Source organism: Zeus faber, assembly GCF_960531495.2.
Source record: "Zeus faber genome assembly, chromosome: 5".
In the NCBI taxonomy this organism is placed as follows: Eukaryota; Metazoa; Chordata; class Actinopteri; order Zeiformes; family Zeidae; genus Zeus; species Zeus faber.
Window position 1 is genome coordinate 15,551,431 of NC_137192.1, and position 21,551 is coordinate 15,572,981.

A 21,551-nucleotide genomic window follows, 5' to 3' on the forward strand; every position below is an offset into this window, starting at 1 on the left:
TACCATAACTTAACCATCTCTAACATTATTTCTAAACTTAACCATGTGTAACATTATACCTAAACTTAACCATGTGTAACATTATACGTAAACTTAACCATGTGTAACATTAGACCTAAACTTAACCATGTGTAACATTATACCTAAACTTAATCATTCTCTAACCTTATACCTAAACTTAACCATGTGTAACATAATACATAAACTTAACCATCTGTAACATTAGACCTTAACTAAACTATGTGTAACATTATACCATAACTTAATAATTTCTAACATTATACCTAAACTTAACCATCTGTAACATTACACCTAAACTAAACCATCTCCAAAATTATACCTAAACTTAACCATCTGTAACATTAGACATAAACTTAACCATGTGTAACATTATACCTAAACTTAACTATCTGTAACATTAGACATAAACTTAACCATCTCTAACATTATACCTAAACTTAACCATCTGTAACATTACACCTAAACATAACCATCTCCAACATTATACCTAAATTTAATCATGTGTAACATTATACATAAACTTAACCATGTGTTACATTAGACCTAAACTTAACCATGTGTAACATTATACCTAAACTTAACCATGTGTAACATTAGACCTAAACTTAACCATCTGAAACATTATACCATAACTTAATCATCTCTTACATTAAACCTAAACTTATCCATCTGTAACATTACACCTAAACATAACCATCTCCAACATTATACCTAAATTTAACCATGTGTAACATTATACATAAACTTAACCATGTGTAACATTATACCTAAATTTAACCATGTGTAACATTATACATAAACTTAACCATGTGTAACATTAGACCTAAATTTAACCATGTGTAACATTATACATAAACTTAACCATGTGTAACATTAGACATAAACTTAACCATGTGTAACATTATACCTAAACTTAAGCATGTGTAACATTACACCTAAACTTAACCATCTGTAACATTAGACATAAACTTAACCATGTGTAACATTAGACATAAACTTAACCATGTGTAACATTATACCTAAACTTAAGCATGTGTAACATTATACCTAAACTTAACCATCTGTAACATTAGACATAAACTTAACCATCTCCAACATTATACCTAAATTTAACCATGTGTAACATTATACCTAAACTTAACCATGTGTAACATTAGACCTAAACTTAACCATGTGTAACATTATACCTAAACTTAACCAAGTGTAACATTACACCTAAACTTAACCATCTGTAACATTATACCATAACTTAATCATCTCAAACATTATACCTAAACTTATCCATCTGTAACATTATACCTAAACATAACCATCTCCAACATTATACCTAAATTTAACCATGTGCAACATTATACATAAACTTAACCATGTGTAACATTATACCTAAACTTAACCATGTGTAACATTATACCTCAACTTAACCATCTCCAACATTATACCTAAACTTAACCATCTGTAACATTAGACATAAACTTAACCATGTGTAACATTAGACATAAACTTAACCATGTGTAACATTATACCTAAACTTAAGCATGTGTAACATTACACCTAAACTTAACCATCTGTAACATTAGACATAAACTTAACCATCTGCAACATTATACCTAAATTTAACCATGTGTAACATTATACCTAAACTTAACCATGTGTAACATTATACCTAAACTTAACCATGTGTAACATTATACCTAAACTTAACCAAGTGTAACATTACACCTAAACTTAACCATCTGTAACATTATACCATAACTTAATCATCTCTAACATTATACCTAAACTTATCCATCTGTAACATTATACCTAAACATAACCATCTCCAACATTATGCCTAAATTTAACCATCTGTAACATTATACATAAACTTAACCATGTGTAACATTATACCTAAACTTAACCATCTGTAATATTATACCTAAACTTAACCATCTGTAACATTATACCTAAACATAACCATCTCCAACATTATACCTACATTTAACCATGTGTAACATTAGACCTAAACTTAACCATGTGAAACATTATACCTAAACTTAACCATGTGTAACATTATACGTAAACTTAACCATGTGTAACATTATACCTAAACTTAACCATGTGTAACATTAGACCTAAACTTAACCATGCGTAACATTAGACCTAAACTTAACCATGTGTAACATTAGACCTAAACTTAACCATGTGTAACATTATACCTCAACTTAACCATGTGTAACATTATACCTAAACTTAACCATGTGTAACATTATACCTAAACTTAACCATGTGTAACATTATACCTAAACTTAACCATGTGTAACATTATACCTCAACTTAACCATGTGTAACATTATACCTAAACTTAACCATGCGTAACATTAGACCTAAACTTAACCATGCGTAACATTAGACCTAAACTTAACCATGTGTAACATTATACCTCAACTTAACCATGTGTAACATTATACCTCAACTTAACCATGTGTAACATTATACCTCAACTTAACCATGTGTAACACACTGTACAAGGCTCTATTAAGAGAGAATCCAATGTTGGGGAATTGGTTTCCATTAAATGGATGAGATCCCCATGATGGTAACACCATCTGAATGATGAAAACGATGATAAAACAGTAATTAATATTTACATTACATTTAACTGGATATGCTACGAGGTGACAAAATGAAAGTATACAGGGTGGCTCGGTCTGAAATAAAAATTAAATAAATAAGTATAAATAGATAATAATAATAATAATAATAATAATACATAGACAGACAGACAGACAGACAGACAGACAGACAGATAGATAGATAGATAGATAGATAGATAGATAGATAGATAGATAGATAGATAGATAGATAGATAGATAGATAGATAGATAGACGGACAGACAGACAGACAGACAGACAGACAGATAAATGAACTACCGAAGAGACTCAAACATAGAACTACATCTCCCAGCCAACACTCGTAATCTACGTAGGCCAATGACGTCAACCCCCGGGAAACGACATGGACCCGTCTCCATCTTAAAACGAATAAAACTACTCGATTCCAAGCTCCGCGAAGTCGGTTTACGCCGGTTCGGTCGTTGCATTGGTTGAACGGGGAAACCACTAAGGTGGGTTCACTTAAACACCTACAAAAAAAAAATCACCGTTTAGGGGTCGACTTGCCGTCGTAGTATTGTTATCGGATGTGTTGCTCTTCGCTAACCCACTGCAGGCTAAAGTAGGCTAGCCGCTCCGCTCAATTTAGCGAAAATAACCGTTTGAGCCAGAGCCTCGTGTTTTCATAAAGTAGGCATTGACGTTGAGCGGTTAATCGCCGGTTGTCCCGAATAAACTGCAGTCGTTCGTTTGAATTTCCCGATCGTGAGCAAGTCAACGTTGGTGTGTCACGGCGTAGATTATACCGGGCCTAGCTAGCTGCGCCTCGTATGTCCGGGGGCTGGCGGTGGTGATGACATGGATCCTTGCAATGTTTGGTATGAGGGTGTCCCCTCCAACCTGTATGGCTACATGCTCACGATATGGTTATATCAGAGTTACTTACGGGTTTTGATAGCCTAGCTCGATGGTTTCCAACTCGTTGCCAAATCAAGGACCCTCCATTTGAGACGCATCAGGCCGTTTGATATGATTTTGTCTCCTGAGAACCCAATCTGAGAATATTTTTTTTTTACTGTTTGATACGATTAAGTCCAGTCATTCCATGCCATAGGTGGAATAATATACTATACTACTATAGATATAAAAGTGAAACTAAAATCAAAACGACCCTTATTATACACAATGTAATGATGCTAAGGTCTTGTAAATAGATACGTCATTTATCCATTTCAAATAGCTGGAAATGGGGAAAAATATAATAATGATGTATAAAATAATAATCTGCCCTATTAATGTTTAATATGTAATTGTGTGTGTCTGTTTGTGTGTGTGTGTGTGTGTGTGTGTATATATATATATGTGTGTGTGTGTGTGTAGTTATGTTGATGTTTAACTATTAAATAATTTTGCGGGGAACCCATTTAACCCCTTGAAGGAACTCTAGGGGTCCCCAGGTTGAGAACCACTGGTCTGGATGTCTGCTGTATTACATATTTGATTAACGTTGTGTGAGATAAATCTGCATCTGCCGCCAGATAATCCACTGTCTGGAGGATCATGTGGGATGGACCCGGGCAAGGACCACGGGGGGGTGCTCCCTTTCGGTAGGCAGGCACATCTTACTTGATGGGGAAGGATTTTCAGTTAGAAATGGAAAGGAGCAGTTAAACCGAAACGGTCATCTTGTTCTTGAATTGTGCTTGGCTGACTTACTTTTTGTAAGGAAAAAAAAAACAGTGGCTGCTTAATTGTATATGTTTGTAAGTTATTAAATTAATTTGTTCTTAATTTGTATTGAATATTATTTGCTGTGTAAGCCAGTAGTATTTTAATATAAAGTGATCAATGTGTTCCAGCGGAGATCATCGTGGAGAAATGTTTCGGGGCAGAGATGGTCCCATGCCTGATTTTAGGGGTAGAGATGGGATGAACATGGGCTCCATGGGTCCCAGGCCTCATGATCTACCACCCATGGACATGAGAAGGATGGAGGGTCCAGCCATGAGGGGTAGAGGGGGTGACGGGGAACCATGTGAAATGCGAGGTAGAGGACCGAACAGAGATTCATTCTGGCCTGGAGAAGAGCCTGACTTTCACATGAGAAGACAATACCAAATGGAAGGCAGGGACAAGTTGATGAATTCGTCACATTTTATGGGGCCTGGTAGGAATTCAGACATGCGAGGCAGAGGTATGCCACCTCTGGAGCCTAACAACAGGTTCATGGATATGAGAGACAGAGATATGGCTCGCTCTGACATGCCGGGCTTCAACAATCCAAACATGGATGGAAGAAGAGGAAATCAAATGGATCGGATGGAGAGAAATGATGGATTTAGGGACATGCGTGATAGGCCTCCAATGGGCATGGATGATATTGATGGCTGTCATATGGACATGCCTCCACGTGACAGAAGAATGATGGACTTTGAGCGAAGAGGAGGCCCTCCTTTCCATTCTAGAGGAGGATTTGATTCCGATGTTGACTTCAGAAATCGTCCTGGACCGTCAAATGATTTTAGGGGTAGGGAGCGATCTCCGGTACGGTTTGGGAACAATGATATCCCTCAAATGGACAGGTTACAATCGGACGTGCCCCCAGAGGTCGGTGGTCCTCAAAGACAGAATTTAGTTGGTTCTGAAGATGCCGTTGCAGAGCGAGAGTTTCCAGATAGCCCACTAATGGATTATAGGAGCGGTGAAGAGATGACTCTTGCAGAAGAATGGAAGAACCGTAACAAGGACAAGGGCTCTATAAGTGCTGGTCTGGGAGGATTAACAGACAAAAGCACACCTTTAGGATTTGGCAGAGAGGTAAACATGTCAGACCTAACACCATTTAAGGAGCGGGAGAGGCCACCTGTCGAATTTCCTCGAAAAGAGGGTGGCTTCTCTCGTGGGGGTCACTTTACTGACGTGAATGTCCCAGCAATTGGCCACAAACCTCCAACTAACATGCCTTTGCCAGAAATTAGTCCTCTTCCCAGCTCACTTGTTCGGGAGAATGAAGGTAAACCTTGGCTTGGAGCAAGGGATCCCAAGCACACTCAAAATGCACCAATTCTTGGAGAAAGGCCCCCTTATAATCAAGAAAAAAATCAGCCACCCCCAGAATTCCAGAGACAAAATGACCCTTTCCCAGGGTCGAAGAATATGCCGCCTAATCAAGGACCCGATAGGAGCAAGATAGCAACAGAACGTGACTTTCAGAGTAGCAATACAGCGCAGGGGAGAGACCAGGACTACAGAGACATTGATTACAGAACAGGCTCCGGGAGGCCCTTCAACTTTAAACACGATGATTTTCAAAGACCTGAGAAACCCCTGAAAGAATCCAAGACCCTTCCACCTACAAAATTTAGTGACTCTGGATCTCAGGTCAGTAGAATTGGTAGTTTGTCACTTGTTTTGGTTTGAATATTATCTGAAATTTACTGAATGTCTAATATATTTTAACTAAACCTCCTGTGAAAGGACCAAGACTACAGGAATGCATCAGTGGAGGAGAAAGTTTCTAATACAATATCCATCGTTGGTATTCCAAAGACTGCCACAATGGAGCAGGTAAGATTCAATCAAAGTACTGTTTTAGTAATTATGGTGACACACTGAAAAAAAATAAAGTTGTTTTTGCGGAGTTTTTTAAATTTTCTTTATTGAATTTATATCTTTAGTCTTGCCTATACTCATCTGTATACTCTTTTTTTTTTTTTTTCCAGATTCTTGGGGCCTTTGCTGTCCGTGATGGTGTGTCAATGCAGGGGATGAAAATAAAAAGTGTTGTACCAGGTGAGAAATAAGTTGCTGTGAGGAAATATTTTGGGCAAGCGATCGCCCATATGTACCCACGATATGTTTCGCTATTACGATACTCGATCTTTCGCAATCCTCTTTTAAAGCCTCTTTGTTGCTCTTCCGTTTCTGGTCTTGAGGAAATCGCTCAGTAGAACAGGAATGGCTTTTTCTGTTATAACATCTGTGTCTTTCATTTCGGAGAATGTAGGGTCTTTGTCCACAGTCTTAGAGGTGTTTCTGACATTGCAGCAATGGAGCGCATATCTTGATGACAGTCACAAGTCACACACTGAATTGTTCCCTCAAGGGTGTTTGTTAACCGCGATGCCAGTGTTGGTTCACAGGAGAACCTTGTTGTCAATGAGCCTGAAACAGATGTTTGCTTGTGCGTTTCTTATACTCCAGATTGTTTGTGTTGCCGTTACTGCCCTTCACTGTTTATAGTGCAATTTTTTTCCTTCTTCACTGGGTTTATTGTACAATAGCCACTCGAGATGTCAAGCCCTTTTGACAATGTCTTGTCAAATTTCGTAGAGACCAGAAACATGTTACAGATGTTTTGATCAAAAACAATTTAACACATAGGGTCGGTCACCTTCTCCAAGAGAGGCAAGAGCTGGCAGTTGCTTTGCGACAGTATCTACCGTCGCTGAGGGGCTGCATGATGTTGCCCTTAGATGGACTTAGAATGTCTGTTTGCAAAGGTGTGGCTTTCATGCATTGAGTCATGCTTAAGTCAGGTTTGCAGCCGATGGTCAAATGACGGAAGAGAAGAACGTATGAAAATGACAGTAAATGTTATCCAGCAAAAGTATCGATTTCTGTGAAGGTAAACTTCTCGCCACCACAAAAATGCGAACTGTTTTCGATTTAATCACAAACCACTGTGTTTTATGTTTTTACTCGGTGACTGTCCATACTGACAATGACTAACGAAAACCCATCTGTATTTCAAATGCTGTCCCCAGGTTACAGCTACGATGCAGCCTATGTGGAGTTTTTAAACCTCGCGGATGCAGTCCACTTCATGGAGTCGAACAAGGTGGCCCGTCCTCGTCACTCTCCGAAAGCCGTCTCTCCCACCAGGGTTACGGGTTGAGAAGGCATTAAGCCAAATGGGGGGAGGGAGAGATTGCTCTCGAGAAAGGGGTGGCTTCTATTTTGTGAGCCTGCACTTTGTGAAGGGATGAAGATAGAATTTGTTTCCATTTTTGACGCCATCATTTAGAAATTCTACTTTTGGCTGCGCCATTTTCAAATACAGAGTAGCATCTACCTATTCATAAAGCTCCAGTGATATTTTAAGATTTTATCAAAACCTTATTTTCCTTCTTCATTATATTTACTTTTGTGTATATGTATGTACAGGAAAACAAATTTCCTGTTGCCAGCTTTTAGCATAGCAAAACTTAATTTAATTTGACACAAACTGCTCATTCATGAGATGGATATAACTGGAAAATCACGGTTTGAAACAGTTACCCCTCATATGTGCTTCTTAAACGGTTTGGATGTATTTACCCTCTTGGAACATTCTTCTGTTGGTCTATAAGGTAATGTCCAACAATTACATTCCATGAGAACATGGTGGACTGGAAAAAAAACATACCATCTTAATTAATGTCTTGTAGGTGGTCATGTTTTTTGTTTTTTTTCCTTTCGTGCATCAATCTTTGACAATTTCTGTGACCCAAGCAATGTTTACAGAATGCACTTCTTTTCTTTCGGATGCACCCGCATCTTAGATTTCACTGCAAATATTTGCTATCATGAGCTTAGTATGGCTAAAAGTGCAAGACTCTTTAAGGTTGAAACGGCAGCAGTTGTGTGGTTTTATTTTGTCCATAGTAACCTGCAATCTCTAGTATTTGTCTTCAAACCAAAGACACGTAGTCTTTGGTTTGATCTCATGTCTTCCACGTCATGCTCCAGTAGGACGGACATTCCTTCAGAGGGGTTTCTTAATTCAGCTTTCTGCATCAGCCTTGTGGCCAAATTCATGATCCTATTCACACCCTTTCTATGGCCAATGACCCTTCTCCTTGAACATTCTTGATGGCCCTCTACTCATCGCCATGGCCTTTACGCCAAGCTTTCTGCAATCTTTGCTCCAGTGCTCTTGCACAAGTGGTTGAACTTATGGGTTTCACGTCTATGGGAACAGGCTTCAACACTGTCCTTGAGGTTTTAACATGGTCATATTACACGTTCATCAACGTAGAAAGACTGGTCATCATGTGTTGGGCTTTGACATGAGCTAAGATACTCGTGGATTGTACAGGTCTAGTGGTTTGTCTATATTGATGTATTCATGAGACGCTTGACTGGTTGCACTCGGTTATGGAAGCTCTTCTTTTTATGATGAGGACATCTTAAACAAGACTCTGATCATGCATGTTCTAAACATGTGGGAGCTCATTATACTGATATGCTATAGACAGCTTGAGATAAGTGTACACTTTCTTTTGTATTTTTCAGTAATATTTGAATGCTGTAATTAAGGCAGAGGCCAATTTTAAGTGCAGTACTCTGTGCTTTTCTGAATGCATTTTTCTATGTGTGGTCGGTTCGATGTCATATACATAGCTAATATTTTGTGTCCTCAGTAAAGGCACTTACTGCAAACATTGGCTTTATCTTTTTATGCAGATATGTACTCAGTATTTGGCTTGGAACTCAATTTTAATCCTTAAAAAAAACAGCACGTTGACTAGTTTGGGATCATGACCCAATTGTTTCTATGATGGTTTGCGTTGTCGACCAACAGTTATTGTTTCTGTAGTCTTATATATGGCCTTACAGAGTTGAGTTTGGTATTTTGTGATATTGTTTTTACATTATTAAAATGTATTAATGATATTCTCAAAGACCAATATTACTAAACATACACATGCTATTTAGTAATATATCCATGCAACCAATTTTCTGCTGTAAAGAGAAGGGGAAGAAAATAGCATTTGTGATCTGTGGTGTATCTCGGCAACGACAAGTAGCTGCCCATTCCATGAAGGGGGAAAGGCTGAGCCTACCACAATGCATGTTGGGTAATCTTGGTAGGATAAGGGATGATATATTTTTATTAGTCTAATTTGTGAGTATCCTTTTTTCTTTTCAGGGATCCCTCAAGGTTGGCACTAGGACAGCTTCCATGAAGTACATCCAGCCAGGAAAGTGTGAAAGAGCTGCTGAGGTGAGTGTTCTCCTTCGGCAATTGTGTGTTCTTGATTTTGTTTTGTAATTATCTATATAGAAAGACAAAATGCAATTTCAGGTATTGAAAGAGTTATGAATATAAATGCAGGAAAACAAACATTGTGCATACTCTTCCCATCACCTATTTATACAATTGAATTTGGTAATGCTCAAACTGATTTTGGTTATCACTTCGGCTGTCTGATCTTGTTTATATAAAGCTTTTGCAGAAATTGTAGTTTTCCCAGAATGACGTTGCATCGTATCTAAATCCATTAAAGGCCCCATACTATACCCCTTAACAAGTTAATATAGGTCTCTGAGGTCCCCAAAACATGTTTTGAAGTTTTTTGCTGAAAATACCACTCGCATTATGCATTCTAGCCATTCCAACATGCCTCTAACCCCTCCTGTTCTTGCCGGGCTGTTTCAGTGGGTGTCGCTTTAAATACAAATAAGCTGCTGCTCCCCACATACTACTCCGGAACTGTTTGGGGCTTGGGGGGGCTCACTATATCACCTTGAAGCGCACAGGGGGGGGGGGGGGGGGGGGGTGTGTGTGTGTGTGTGTGTGTGTGTGTGTGTGTGTGTGTGTGTGTGTGTGTGTGTGTGTATTTTTTTTTTGTTTCTTTCAATTAGGAAACAGGAAAATAAAAAGACAATGTAGCTACAATAAAAACTGTTTTTATTGGCTTTGTTTGGGGAAACGCGCAGCGGATCGCGCAGCCTACCATCAACGTAACCGCCTTATTATTATTATTGTTTTATTTTTTTTAAGAAAGATTTAAAATACGGAAGATTTATTTAAAAATATTTAAACGGGAGGACAGTGGGAGAGAAGAGTTCAAATACAGGAGAATCCAGGGAAAACTGCAGGATTATTTTTTTTTTTCCCCTTAAAGGTCCACATTTCATAATCAAAAAAATATTCTGAAGATGTTTTCATTGACCCCTTCTCCCACTGTATTAGGAATCAGATCACAAAGTGCCCCAAGTCCAGCAGCCGCCGCCGCCATTGCCCACTGTAGATGAAACATCGGAGAAGTCAAAAAACAGCTTAAATGGGTCCAAGATCAAAGAGCCGACGGACCCTGTGCCCCAGGGTCAGTGGCAGCGGAGCTCTGACATCACCCCTGAAGCATGGCAGCAACAAGTCGACCAGCAGCTCCTGAAGCAAGATGCAGAGCAGCAGGCTGAACCCTGGGCCAACCGAAACCCTCCACGTCAGGGGCCCCACCACGCTGATCCCATCTTTAAAGAGAGCAAAAGTGTGTATTTTATTTATTAATTATTTTTACGATAATGTCACAGGTTACTACTATACTTTGTTCTTGTGTTCTGTTGAGGGAATGAAAGAAAAAAAAAAAAAAAAACACCCTATGCTGTTGTCGAATATGCCTTCTTACTGCTTAAAAAAGAAAAAGTGCCGCTACATAAACTCAGCGGACTCCATCTCAACATAAACATAGGACGTGTCATGCACTGTGATTTGAATTCTGCGGAGGACAAGTCATTTGGATCTCAAGGTGGACACTATCTATAACTAGGTGGAAGTCAGAAGATAATACAAGGTGTAGAGGGGGTCTCAGCCTTCATACTAGCCACTTGGCTTGAACATTTTTTTCCTTTTTTTTCTTCACCGCTATAGCCATGATAATAAAGAATGTGAAGCCCACCACCACAGTTGAAACCATCCTTAAAGCTTTGGATCCTTTTGCTTATCTGGACGAAAGGAATGTCCGCCTGGTCAAGGCCAAATCACCTGGAGCAAAATGCTTCTGCTTTGTGGACATGGACTCTCATGAGGTATGGGATAAACTTGAAATGAATTCTCCTTCTAGTTCACTTCCATGTCACCACCCACTCTAGTAATACCTTGTTTATGTAGCAATTGGTACATAGCGACTATTGAAATGTTTTTTATATGAAGAAATATTTATTTTATATGACTATCCTATACTTACATCAATGCCTTTTTCTTTATTTCTTGTAGCAAGTGACCCGTTTGGTTGAGCTCCTTACAAAACCCAGGCCCCTCTCTGTTGATGGTGTGAGAGTTTATGCAGAGGTCGCAAAACCTCTGAAGAATCAAAGGTGAGTGACCATGTCGTAATGATGGTGAAATAGACATTCTATCTCGCTACACCTTTTAATTATTTTCCTCCTGACTTATTATTATTATGTCTCAGAAGGGATGAAAAACCAGAAACGTCTCTCCTTGGGTATCCACCTGATGCCAATATTACTGGGGTAGGTTTTGTTTTTGTTTTTTGTTTGGGGGGGTTCACTATATGATATCCAGATATGATATGAAAGAAGGTAAATTATTATTCTCTTATTTAAATAGCAGCATTACTCACAGCCTCTACAGTATCCTCCGTCTCTGCCACCACCAGTTGGCACCATGCCTCCAATGCAAGGTTTTTGTTTCTTCAAATTCACATCTTGATTTTAGTCATTGTCCTCTTTAAGTCACTACATGTGGAACTGTCTTAATTCTGAGTCTTTCTTGTTCTTTAGCTCCAGTTGATTTGTTGGCTGGTGGCATGAACCCTACTTTATCATCAGACTCGGCTTATAGCCAGGTAGGTTGCTCTAAAATGGAGATTAGTAGTCTTGTCAGGGGCCAATTGCTTTAACACATGTATTTATTACTACTCACAGGAAGTTGGCTATGGTGCGCCCCCAATTATGGATCCTTCGTACCAGGCTGTTGGGACTCATTTGTCAGCAGAAACATCTGGAATGACGACCCCGGCAGAAGCCACACAGACCTATGTCTATGGTGGGAATCGAGCTGCCACAGTTATCACATCATTTTATTTCTTAATACACTAGAGCTTGTGATGAGTGTGTGATGAGTGTGTGATGAGTGTGTGATGAGTGTGTGTGTGTGTGTGTCACACCATTCCTCAGATTGCTTCCAAAATGCTGTTCAGGGACTTGGCATTTGCATAGGGTGGCTTTTATTTAATTTATATAAACACTAGATTAGCAGTTTTTGTTAGCATTACTTATTTATGGAAGTGGAATCCAGAACTGTCACAATGAAGAAAGAAAGGGAGGAGCAAAGGCAAGGGCGGACGGAAGGAAAGTGAGACAGGGAGGGAGTTAAGGACAGGAAAGGAACAAGGGAAGGAAGTATGGGAGCAAGGAAGAAGGAAAGGAGGAGCAAAGGCAGGAAGGAAGAATGGTAGGTAGGATGAGGGAGAGGAACGATAGAATGGGAGGGAGAGGAACGAATTATGGGAGGAAGGATGGGAGGGAGGAAGGATAGAAGGGGAGGGTGAGGAACAAAGGTAAGAGAAAGGGTGGAACTGAAGGAAGCATTAATGGAGGAAGGAATGAGGTAATGAAGCGAGGAAGGCAGGAGGAAATGAAGAATGGAAGGAGGGGAGAGGGAAGGATAGAAGCAGGGTTAGGTGGGAGAGGGAAGAATAGAAGGGAATGGTGGAAGGGAGGAGGGAAGAAAGTAAGGAACAATGGGAGGAGGGAAGGAACGAACAAGGTGATGAAGGGAGGAGCAAAAGCTGGGAGGGAAGGAAGGGACGATGGAACAAAGAAGGGAGGAAGGAATGGAGCAAGGATGGCTTGACATATAAGGGTAGGAATTTAGTGAGGAAGAAAGTGAGGGAGGGTGGAAGTGTTATTGTTGGTCATTTTTATGACCTGTGTTGAATGGTGAAGTATGCGTTTTACAGACTGCTCCCATCATCCTGTGCATTATATCTTATTTTGTTCTTAATTGGAGTCAGGAGGAAAAAAACATTTCCTAATCTTGGGCAGGTTTTGAATCATGCGTCGACTATACTGTGTTGCATTTCGGGCATCTTCAGGGCATTCATTTTCAAGTCATTCATGAATATAGTGAGGTTAGATCAAATATACTGATTTATTATTATTATTATATTTAGTATAATAAGGATAATCCTCTGTGCTTATTTGCTCCCCTGTCCTTATTCATCCATAGTTTTTGTATTAATGTTGCTTCTGTCAGTCGTAACTGTACAAGAGGGGACCTTCTAGTCATAATTATTTCTCTGACAATTGGTAAATTAAAAATGTTAGGATTGTGACAGCCCTAGGTAAAAGACAAATAATCTCCAATAAAAAACGATTGTTGAGCGGCAAATGCATAGGTCAATTGCGATGTACAATATTGAATAATTATTGAATAATTTTTCCAGTTTGAATTCTATTTGTACATTTGTTATTGTTTGTTCTTTTATTCAGGCTCTGAAACACCAGACGTGTCCAATTACCTATACGATGCAACCTCAGGTTTTTACTATGACCCAGAGACGACACTGTACTATGACCCCAGCTCCAGGGTAAGGATATAGCACATTGGACAGTATAACTGGTCAAAGTAGATGACACCTGATTTCCACAGCAGTGCATGTGATGGATATATTTCTATAGATTTTACTATCCGTATGAGGTTAAAGTAAATGATCTGGATACAATTGTATTTTCTTAGACCCTGCATCTACGTATACAAAACCTTTCATTTCTAAAGTCTCACATCATAAATAGCATGATATGCCCCCCCCCCCCCCCCTCTGTAGTACACAAACAAAGTTCAATGAGTACATATTAGGGTTGCCGCGGTTATCGGTGTTAATGGTGTTGTGCGTACCCTGATTATATCGCTTGTCCGCCGTCATTTTTAAATAAAGACATTTAGTTAATTTTAATGTATCAGCCGAATCAGCTCCTCATCAAAAATCTCACCTCGTACCTTAAAGTGCAAATCTGCAAAATACGTCTGCGTTGGTTTGGACTATAGAAAAAATCTGATTATTTATTTATTTTTAACAAAATAACCCTAGTTTACCACTCTAACAATGTCAAAGGAGTCTCAAATGATTCGTCCTAGTTTGTCTTTTACCTCTTATTTTCTTGTATGTAGTATTTCTACAACGCCCAGACCCAGGAGTATTTGTACTGGGACGCAAACAGCAAGATGTACGTCCCAGTGCCGAGCGGCAGCTCTACAGAGGCGCACCCCGTCGCTCTGTCCGCCGAGGTCCAGGCCATCCTGTCCAACCCAGCCGCAGATGCTCCTCTGGAAATGAAGAAACCGTCAGAGGCGCTACCTGCCCAGTCCACCGGGCCCCCCGTGACGCCTCAAGCCCCGGCGTCTGCGCCCGACTCCGCTTCTGATCCGGGCTCTAGTTCTACTCCCGGCGCTGAGAAGCGAGAGGAGGACGACGCTGCTAAAAAGGACAAGGAGAAAGACAGTAAAGAGGAGAAGCCAAGAAGTCTCGCTGCAGTCAAGGTAATGTGATAAGAGGTGTACGATATAAATGCCATCAGCATTCCTAGGCTGCCGTTAGAGTACCGTGATTTAAGTTTCTCAGATTCTATTAGTATTCGTAATAGAATCTGTGGTAATTAAAGTATTACTATTTTTGTTTACATTTGTATCATCAGAATTGTATTTGTATCATAATTTAGCAGATGCTTTTCTTCAAAGCGATTCACAATTATTCATACACGGATGCACACAGCCATCAGGCGCCATTAGGGATTATAAGGGTCTTGCTTGTCATGAATAACAATTGCTCATCCTTCTTCCAAAGGGATCGCACGTGCACTTCCTGAAGGACCATACCGGCCCTTCACACCACATATTACGAAAGCCTCTTTTCCACTGCACAAAAAACCTACCAACACCCGCTAACTTCTAGCTTGTCTTTAATGGGAAAGGTTACATATCTTTATTTAATTATTGAATTGTAAAAAGAAAAACCTTCACAGAATATTAAGCCTTGAAATTCTTTGAATCTGAAAATTATCATTAAAAAATATAAATATATGCCGTGTTTCAGCAGAAATAAATTTTTTATGAAAATATTGCATGCATACCTCTACATACATCCTCTTTGTGTGCGCAAGTGAATGAGTTTTGTCCTATTTTTATTTTTTTATTGCCTCCAAGGTGCAGGGACGGCTTTATGCTCGTTATATAAAAAATAAAGCTTCGGGGGGGCGGGCAAACGCTTTCTGAAATCTCACAACAAATGATAAAGAGCAGAGGAGCAAAATAAAACATTAAATCATGTCATTTTTCCTGGAGAAAGGAGCTGTCCAGTCCCCCAGTCTAGGTCTCTGCTCTGTCTTATTTATTTATTCAGAAGAAAAAACACACACTGGAAACATGACACGCCCCTTTTTCAGCACGTTTGTGATGTCGAACATGATTAGCCAGGCAAAAAAAGAGCGGCATAGTCGTCTACTGGCAATGGGAACAGCATTAATCGAAACAAAATAAAATTAACGCAGGAGGCACAATGTGTGTGTCTCTCAGATCATGAAAGACATGGAGCGCTGGGCCAAGATCCAAAACCGACAGAAAGACAGCGTCCGCACACCGTGGCCGGTACTGAAGACGGGAGGCCACGACGACAGGAAGACCTCCAAGGCAGCCGACGCTGGCTTCGCCGTGTTTGAAAGGAAGGTGGGGCGTCCTCTCGAACTCTAAAATGGGTGGAAAATATGACTTTGAACGGAATTTCCCTCTTCTATGTTAACACGCCGTCCCTCGTTTTGTTTTCACGTTTTATCCTCAGGGTGGAGAGGATCTTTTCAAGAAGCCTCTCGCTCCCCCGAAGAAAGATGAAAAGGGAAAGGTGAGCGGCACCTGTACGCGTGCTCGTTCTGAAGGCCCGCTGTGCAGGTTTTTTTTTTCTTTGTTTGTTTTTAAGGATTTCCTTTCCCAACACCACGCTGTGCTCTGCCTCCTCAGCGCCCTATGGGCTCTCTGGGGCTGCTGGCGTCGGACTACGCCGCTGGCAGCGACGAGGAGGTGGAGGAAGAGAAGCAGGAAAAGCAGGAAGCCCCCAGGAGCTCCAAGGGCCAGCCGGACGACAAGGAAGACAAGCTGACGGACTGGAAGAAGATGGCCTGCCTGCTGTGCAGGAGACAATTCCCCAACAAGGACGCCCTGGTCCGCCACCAGCAGCTGTCTGACCTCCACAAGGTACCCAGGACGCTGTGGGCCACGTTTGTTTATGACGGCTTCTGCCAAACGCGGTTTTAACCTCGACCTCTCTTTAACAGCAAAACATGGAGATCCACCTCAAGATCAAGAGCTCCAAGAAGGAGCTGGAAGCACTGGAGAATCAGGAAAAGGAAGTGGGTGAAAACCAAACGCGTCACAAACAAGACGGAGGCGGTCGGGTGTGGCCGAGGACCTATCAAACTGTTGACTGTGTTCATCCACAGCTGAGCGCCAGGGAGCCGGCCCGCTCCCCAGAGCAGAAGAGGAGGAAACACCAGCACAACACCTGGGCCGGAAGCTCCAGGTAGGTTGTGATATAAGCACAGCTCTCTTCTCTGGGCTTTGTAAACGCAAGCGATCTGGTCAGAAACGCGTCTTAAAATGTATCGCCTGGTCCTGTGACACATTTCTCGTCACTCACTTGTTTTCTTTCTGTTAATTCCATTTCAAAAGGCCAAAGCGCCATTGCTTTGAGATGGAGTTGACAGGATTGGGTTAGCTCTTTAAGGACCAATTTCAAATTTTGGATGGCTTTTATTTTTTATTTTTTTTAATGAATGAAGAAAATCGGTACATGAATCAATAACAGAATTGTGATCGGTAGCAGTTGTAGATTAGTATTGTATGTTCATCGTTGAATGATTTGTTTCCTTTTGTTTAGGGAAACTCATAAAGTCAGTGAGAGGCCTGGTTTGGGTGCGGAACCTGTGGAGGTGGGTTTAACGCCGTTGTTTCCCTGATTGAATGAGTATTTTCAGTTGTCATTCGTCAACTAATGTATCGGAATGAATTTATCCAAATTTTCTGCAGAGGAAAAAGAAGGAGCCAGTCGTTTGGGACCACGCTACTTACAAACAAGCAGTCCGCAAGGCCATGTTTGCACGATTCAAGGAGCTGGAATGACTTGACTCTTTCTCCACAAACTTCTCCAAATCTCCGCGTTTGGAAATGTGAAGTGTATTTCCGGAAAAGCCGCACCTGCTCCACCCAAGTGTTTCTTCCCCGTCGTCACTACGTTCTACTGCACCAGCTTATGCTGCAGCCCCAAAGGCCACTTCAGTCACTAATGGTTGGAACTGAGGTCGCACGCTGGAGTGTTCTGTGATATCTTCTTGACGGTCTTTGTTTAATAGAACATGGTTTGTTGATAATTATTATTATTTTTATTTTTTTTTCTCGGGGTTATATTCCGAGTGTCTACATGTGTCTAGACTCAGCTTGGTTGCAGTTAAATATTTTACTACAGAGCAGTTTTTACACTTTTTTTTTAAATTCTGTTATGTGTACACAGTTTTAAGTAAAAAAAAAAACAAAACAACAACTAAAAAACAAAAAAAACAAAACATGATGCAGAATGACTTCCCTTGTATGTTTTTATCTCTTGTTACAGAATGTTAAGTATTTAGAAGTGTGTAGACTTCAATGTCCAGTTGTGGAGGTGATGGTACCGCTTCGCCACTTGATGGCAGCAAAATATTTTGCAAAATTGACTTGAGTGTGTTGAAGTCACCTGAACTGATTGTTTCAAGATGCATTGATGGTTCTGTTGGAAAATAAGAAATAATGGTAAATTACGTAAACAGTTTGTCTTTTTAAGACTTAAAAACTGCACAATTAAGACATTCCAAATCATTATTTTTTTTGGCTGTTTAAATGATAAGGTTCTTTTTTTTTGTTTTGTTTTCCCCCTCCATTCCCTTGGATTGTTTAAAATCCTTTGTTTCCAGTGGTGAGGGTCAATGCATGTCTACTCAATTTTACTTTGCTGCCTTTGCGTTGCGCAATAGAGGAGTTGGAGCTTGGGGAGTGTAGGGGAGGATGCTTTGCCTCCCTTGGTGCCCTGTGGGAGTGGAGGGACTAGAGGAGATTACCTGGTTTGGTGTTCTCTGACCTAACTCCTCTGAGAGCAGAATAACAAGAACCCAGGGGAGGAGAACACCAGTCACTGACGTCCTGCAGGAAACTTACCATGATGACCGCAGGAATCTGTAGTGGTTTAAGAATCTGTAAAGCAAAAAACTGTGCAGTGCAGAAGTTTAATAAACAATTACTTTGGAGAAGTAAAAGTCTACGGGAATAGCCATGGGCGCACTGCATCCCAACACTCCAATCCAACAAAAGACAAAAAACCCCTTTAAGTTAGTGTTTTAGTTTTGAGGGCCATGGCCAACTCCCTCCCCCTAAAAACCTCATCACAAAGAGTGAAACAGCGAAGGTGAGCATGACTTCAGAAGAGCTGACAGAGAGGAGCCTCTCAGTCTGGGGAGGTTTCCATGGTTCACAATTCAGGGGGGGGCACATTGTTTTGTGGCTTGGCAACAAAAATGTTGAAGCACAACAAATGACTAATGGGCTGGAGGGTGCTGACGGATTATCCTTGCAACGTGCCATCACTAATGCTGCTCAGGTGTTTTATTATTATTATTATTTCATTTTCCTAAAAAACAATCAGTTAATGGGGTAATGGAACTAACGAAGCAGACTGCTTCTGGCCAAGTGTTTGCTCAAGTCGTGGAACAGATGGAATAACAACACTTTGCAACATACTGGGAGGAGAGGAAGCCATTAGTGGCGGACTGGTCAAACATCATTTGTCATGCCATGCTGAACCAAGAGACACTCCATCACTGGCAACCTGCTGCAGCCCGGCCTGTCAGAGTCCAGTGAGTCCCGGAGCGATCCCCTCCTGAACCCGACTGACACATGCTCCTGCAAACTGCCGTCGTTCTGGCTTCTCTGGACTCACTTGATGCTACCATTTCAATTGCTCTAGAACATCACGTTATGGTTGGTTGAGATTAAACTTCTTCGAAGGGATATTTAAAACCATAATGGTTATGTCATGTAAATGTTGTTGCCTTGTGATGGATCAAAATCAATTGACCATTTTTTTGGGGGGGGGGTTTATTGATATCCTAAATGGTAATGGTTGTTTAAGTTTTTTCGATCAGGGTCGTGTGATATTTCTTTCGCTTGTTACACCCGGCTCTAAATGCGCTGGTACAATTTGTACAGGGACAAATGTCTAATTCTCAGTGGGTCATTAAAGTGAAGGTATAATGATGCCGTACAAATGTTTGATGTAATGACACCTGAGCATGCAGAGTTGGTATCAAGGTGGGGTGCATCAGAACGACAGTGGAAATCTGATGACAAAAGTTTTACGTAAAGACCACCGAACGTGAACTCGAGAGGATGTTTTCTCTTATTTCCTTGAAAAAACAAATTGGCAAAGGATTTTGAAGGGACTTTGGTGGTTACTATAGCAATCTCTATATGTATCCTCCATGCAATCTTCCCTGAAATCAAGCGATTTGAGGTCTCGGAGTGACTTCCATGCTTGCAATCCAGAGGTTTAACCTTTCCAAGGTCGGTCGGTTTGATTTGTCCAGAATGTTCCTTCCTTCGATACCGGTGGCATTAAATGATCACCGAAGCCTACGGCACTGATCAAATAATACATTTCCAGTGCAACACACCCAGGCCTTCAATATCTGTGTATTTGCATATAGATGAGTATTTATCGTAGGGATCAGTGTGGTGTTCGGCTTTTACGTTTTTCATTGACTCCGACTTTGACTATCTTCCTAAATAGGCGGAATCGCTGGTATAGAAGGCAGCGTGCGGTAGCCTCAAATGCAAATTTGGTGCGGCCGCCTGCTGGGAAGTAAGCGCCGCTTTTGATTCTGACGTGACAAGATGTCTATACTAATCAATAAGGCCTGCAGTGGTGAACAGCTACCTTTTTAGATTTTCATCACTTATAAATAAGTGATTTTCTTGCGCTCTCTCCTTACAGTGCCAATGCTTGAAACAAAAATGAGTGTTGCAATTTATGCAGACATCCACCTTAAATACGTCTCCAATTAAAAACACGACTTCCTGGATCAGCAGCTAGTCCTTTTTCCAAGATGCCATTTGTCTGTATATATATATATATATATATATATATATATATATATAAAGCAGCCCCATGGTATTCTCTCTCAGGTTCTAATTTCCATTTCTCTCACAAGTCCTTTAACCCATCCCCAGCTCCCAGTGACAGATGTCATCATTACCCCGTCCAAATGGACCCGGTCCACGGGATGTAAATTAATTTCCCGGCCGACTCCATTATGATGAAGGGCTGAACAGAGGCGACCGTAGGTGTGGGTTGTGTTTGTACCCACAGCACGTGCGGGGGGCTCAGGGTGTGAGGGGAGGCGGGAAGCGTGGACAGGGGGCTAATTATCCCGTCCGGACGTCCCCGGGCAGCAGTCTGGGAACGGGGCTCAGAGGAACAGTCAGCAGGACCTTCACATATTTAGATGTGCTGTCAATCCACAGAGGACACAAAGGGGGGGCGGGGGGCTCTCTCCATCCCAGTAAATGTGGGTCCACGAGGTGGACAAAGACCCACGGGTTTTTATCGCACAAATTGGGCTCAAATTTTTTAATCGTAATTCAGATTTACAAAAGCTATCTTGACAATCGAGATAGAAAACCTTCCGAGTGGTCTCCAAAGTGACCCATTAAATACGGCGTCATGGGTTACTTTTCAATATTGGACACACATGACATGGCTCGATGTGAAATAACTATGTGGCACTTCCAAATCTCTTTCTTGTCGAATATGACAAATGATCAAATGTGCGCTTCATGCGGAATGACTCCTCTCAAGCGGTTCCATGTGTGTGTGGTTCCTCTAAGGAACCAAAGGGGCGATGGCATCACTTGGCAAGTCGGAAAATTATGATTTTCTGAGCAATTTCGGTCCAGATGGCTTCCCCTTTCAAGTGTAAACTGCGACGGGCGTCTGCTATTGATTGCTAATCTATAAGATCATCTCGGAAATCTCCCTCTGTTTGTCGGGCGTGGAGCACATTTCGGTATTTGGAAGCGGTGCCTGCGGCAGAGCGTTCTCCACTTGAGGTCATTGTTATGGGATGTCTCGCCCTCC

At 41.0% G+C, this 21,551-nt stretch overlaps 1 protein-coding gene across 3 annotated transcripts; it reads left to right on the forward strand.

Annotated features, from left to right (window-relative positions):
* Window positions 1–3,002: 3,002 nt before the first annotated feature.
* Window positions 3,003–19,639, forward strand: rbm6 (RNA binding motif protein 6). Of its 3 annotated transcripts, XM_080000608.1 has the most exons (23): window positions 3,003–3,125; window positions 4,152–4,220; window positions 4,473–5,994; window positions 6,091–6,180; window positions 6,336–6,405; window positions 7,380–7,453; window positions 9,527–9,601; window positions 10,574–10,871; window positions 11,252–11,409; window positions 11,597–11,697; window positions 11,793–11,853; window positions 11,951–12,023; window positions 12,124–12,188; window positions 12,268–12,388; window positions 13,837–13,934; window positions 14,516–14,884; window positions 15,917–16,066; window positions 16,179–16,238; window positions 16,355–16,588; window positions 16,669–16,743; window positions 16,834–16,913; window positions 17,271–17,322; window positions 17,420–19,639. In XM_080000608.1, the coding sequence occupies exons 2-23, from the start codon at window positions 4,174–4,176 to the stop codon at window positions 17,510–17,512; spliced, it is 3,966 nt and encodes a 1,321-aa protein (XP_079856734.1). In that variant the 5' UTR covers window positions 3,003–3,125; window positions 4,152–4,173; the 3' UTR covers window positions 17,513–19,639. The 3 variants fall into 3 exon arrangements, with proteins under 3 accessions (XP_079856734.1, XP_079856732.1, XP_079856733.1); XM_080000606.1 differs by having other exon boundaries at window positions 16,669–16,913; XM_080000607.1 differs by having other exon boundaries at window positions 11,954–12,023; window positions 16,669–16,913.
* The last annotated feature ends 1,912 nt before the right edge of the window (window positions 19,640–21,551 follow it).

Excerpts from the sequence above, each read along its gene's own strand:
- rbm6 (XM_080000606.1), top strand. The coding sequence starts at position 4,174 with ATGTGGGATGGACCCGGGCAAGGACCACGGGGGGGTGCTCCCTTTCG. Across the intron at positions 14,885-15,916 it reads GAAGTCTCGCTGCAGTCAAG|ATCATGAAAGACATGGAGCG; the intron begins GTAATGTGATAA and ends TGTGTCTCTCAG. Across the intron at positions 17,323-17,419 it reads TGGGTGCGGAACCTGTGGAG|AGGAAAAAGAAGGAGCCAGT; the intron begins GTGGGTTTAACG and ends AATTTTCTGCAG.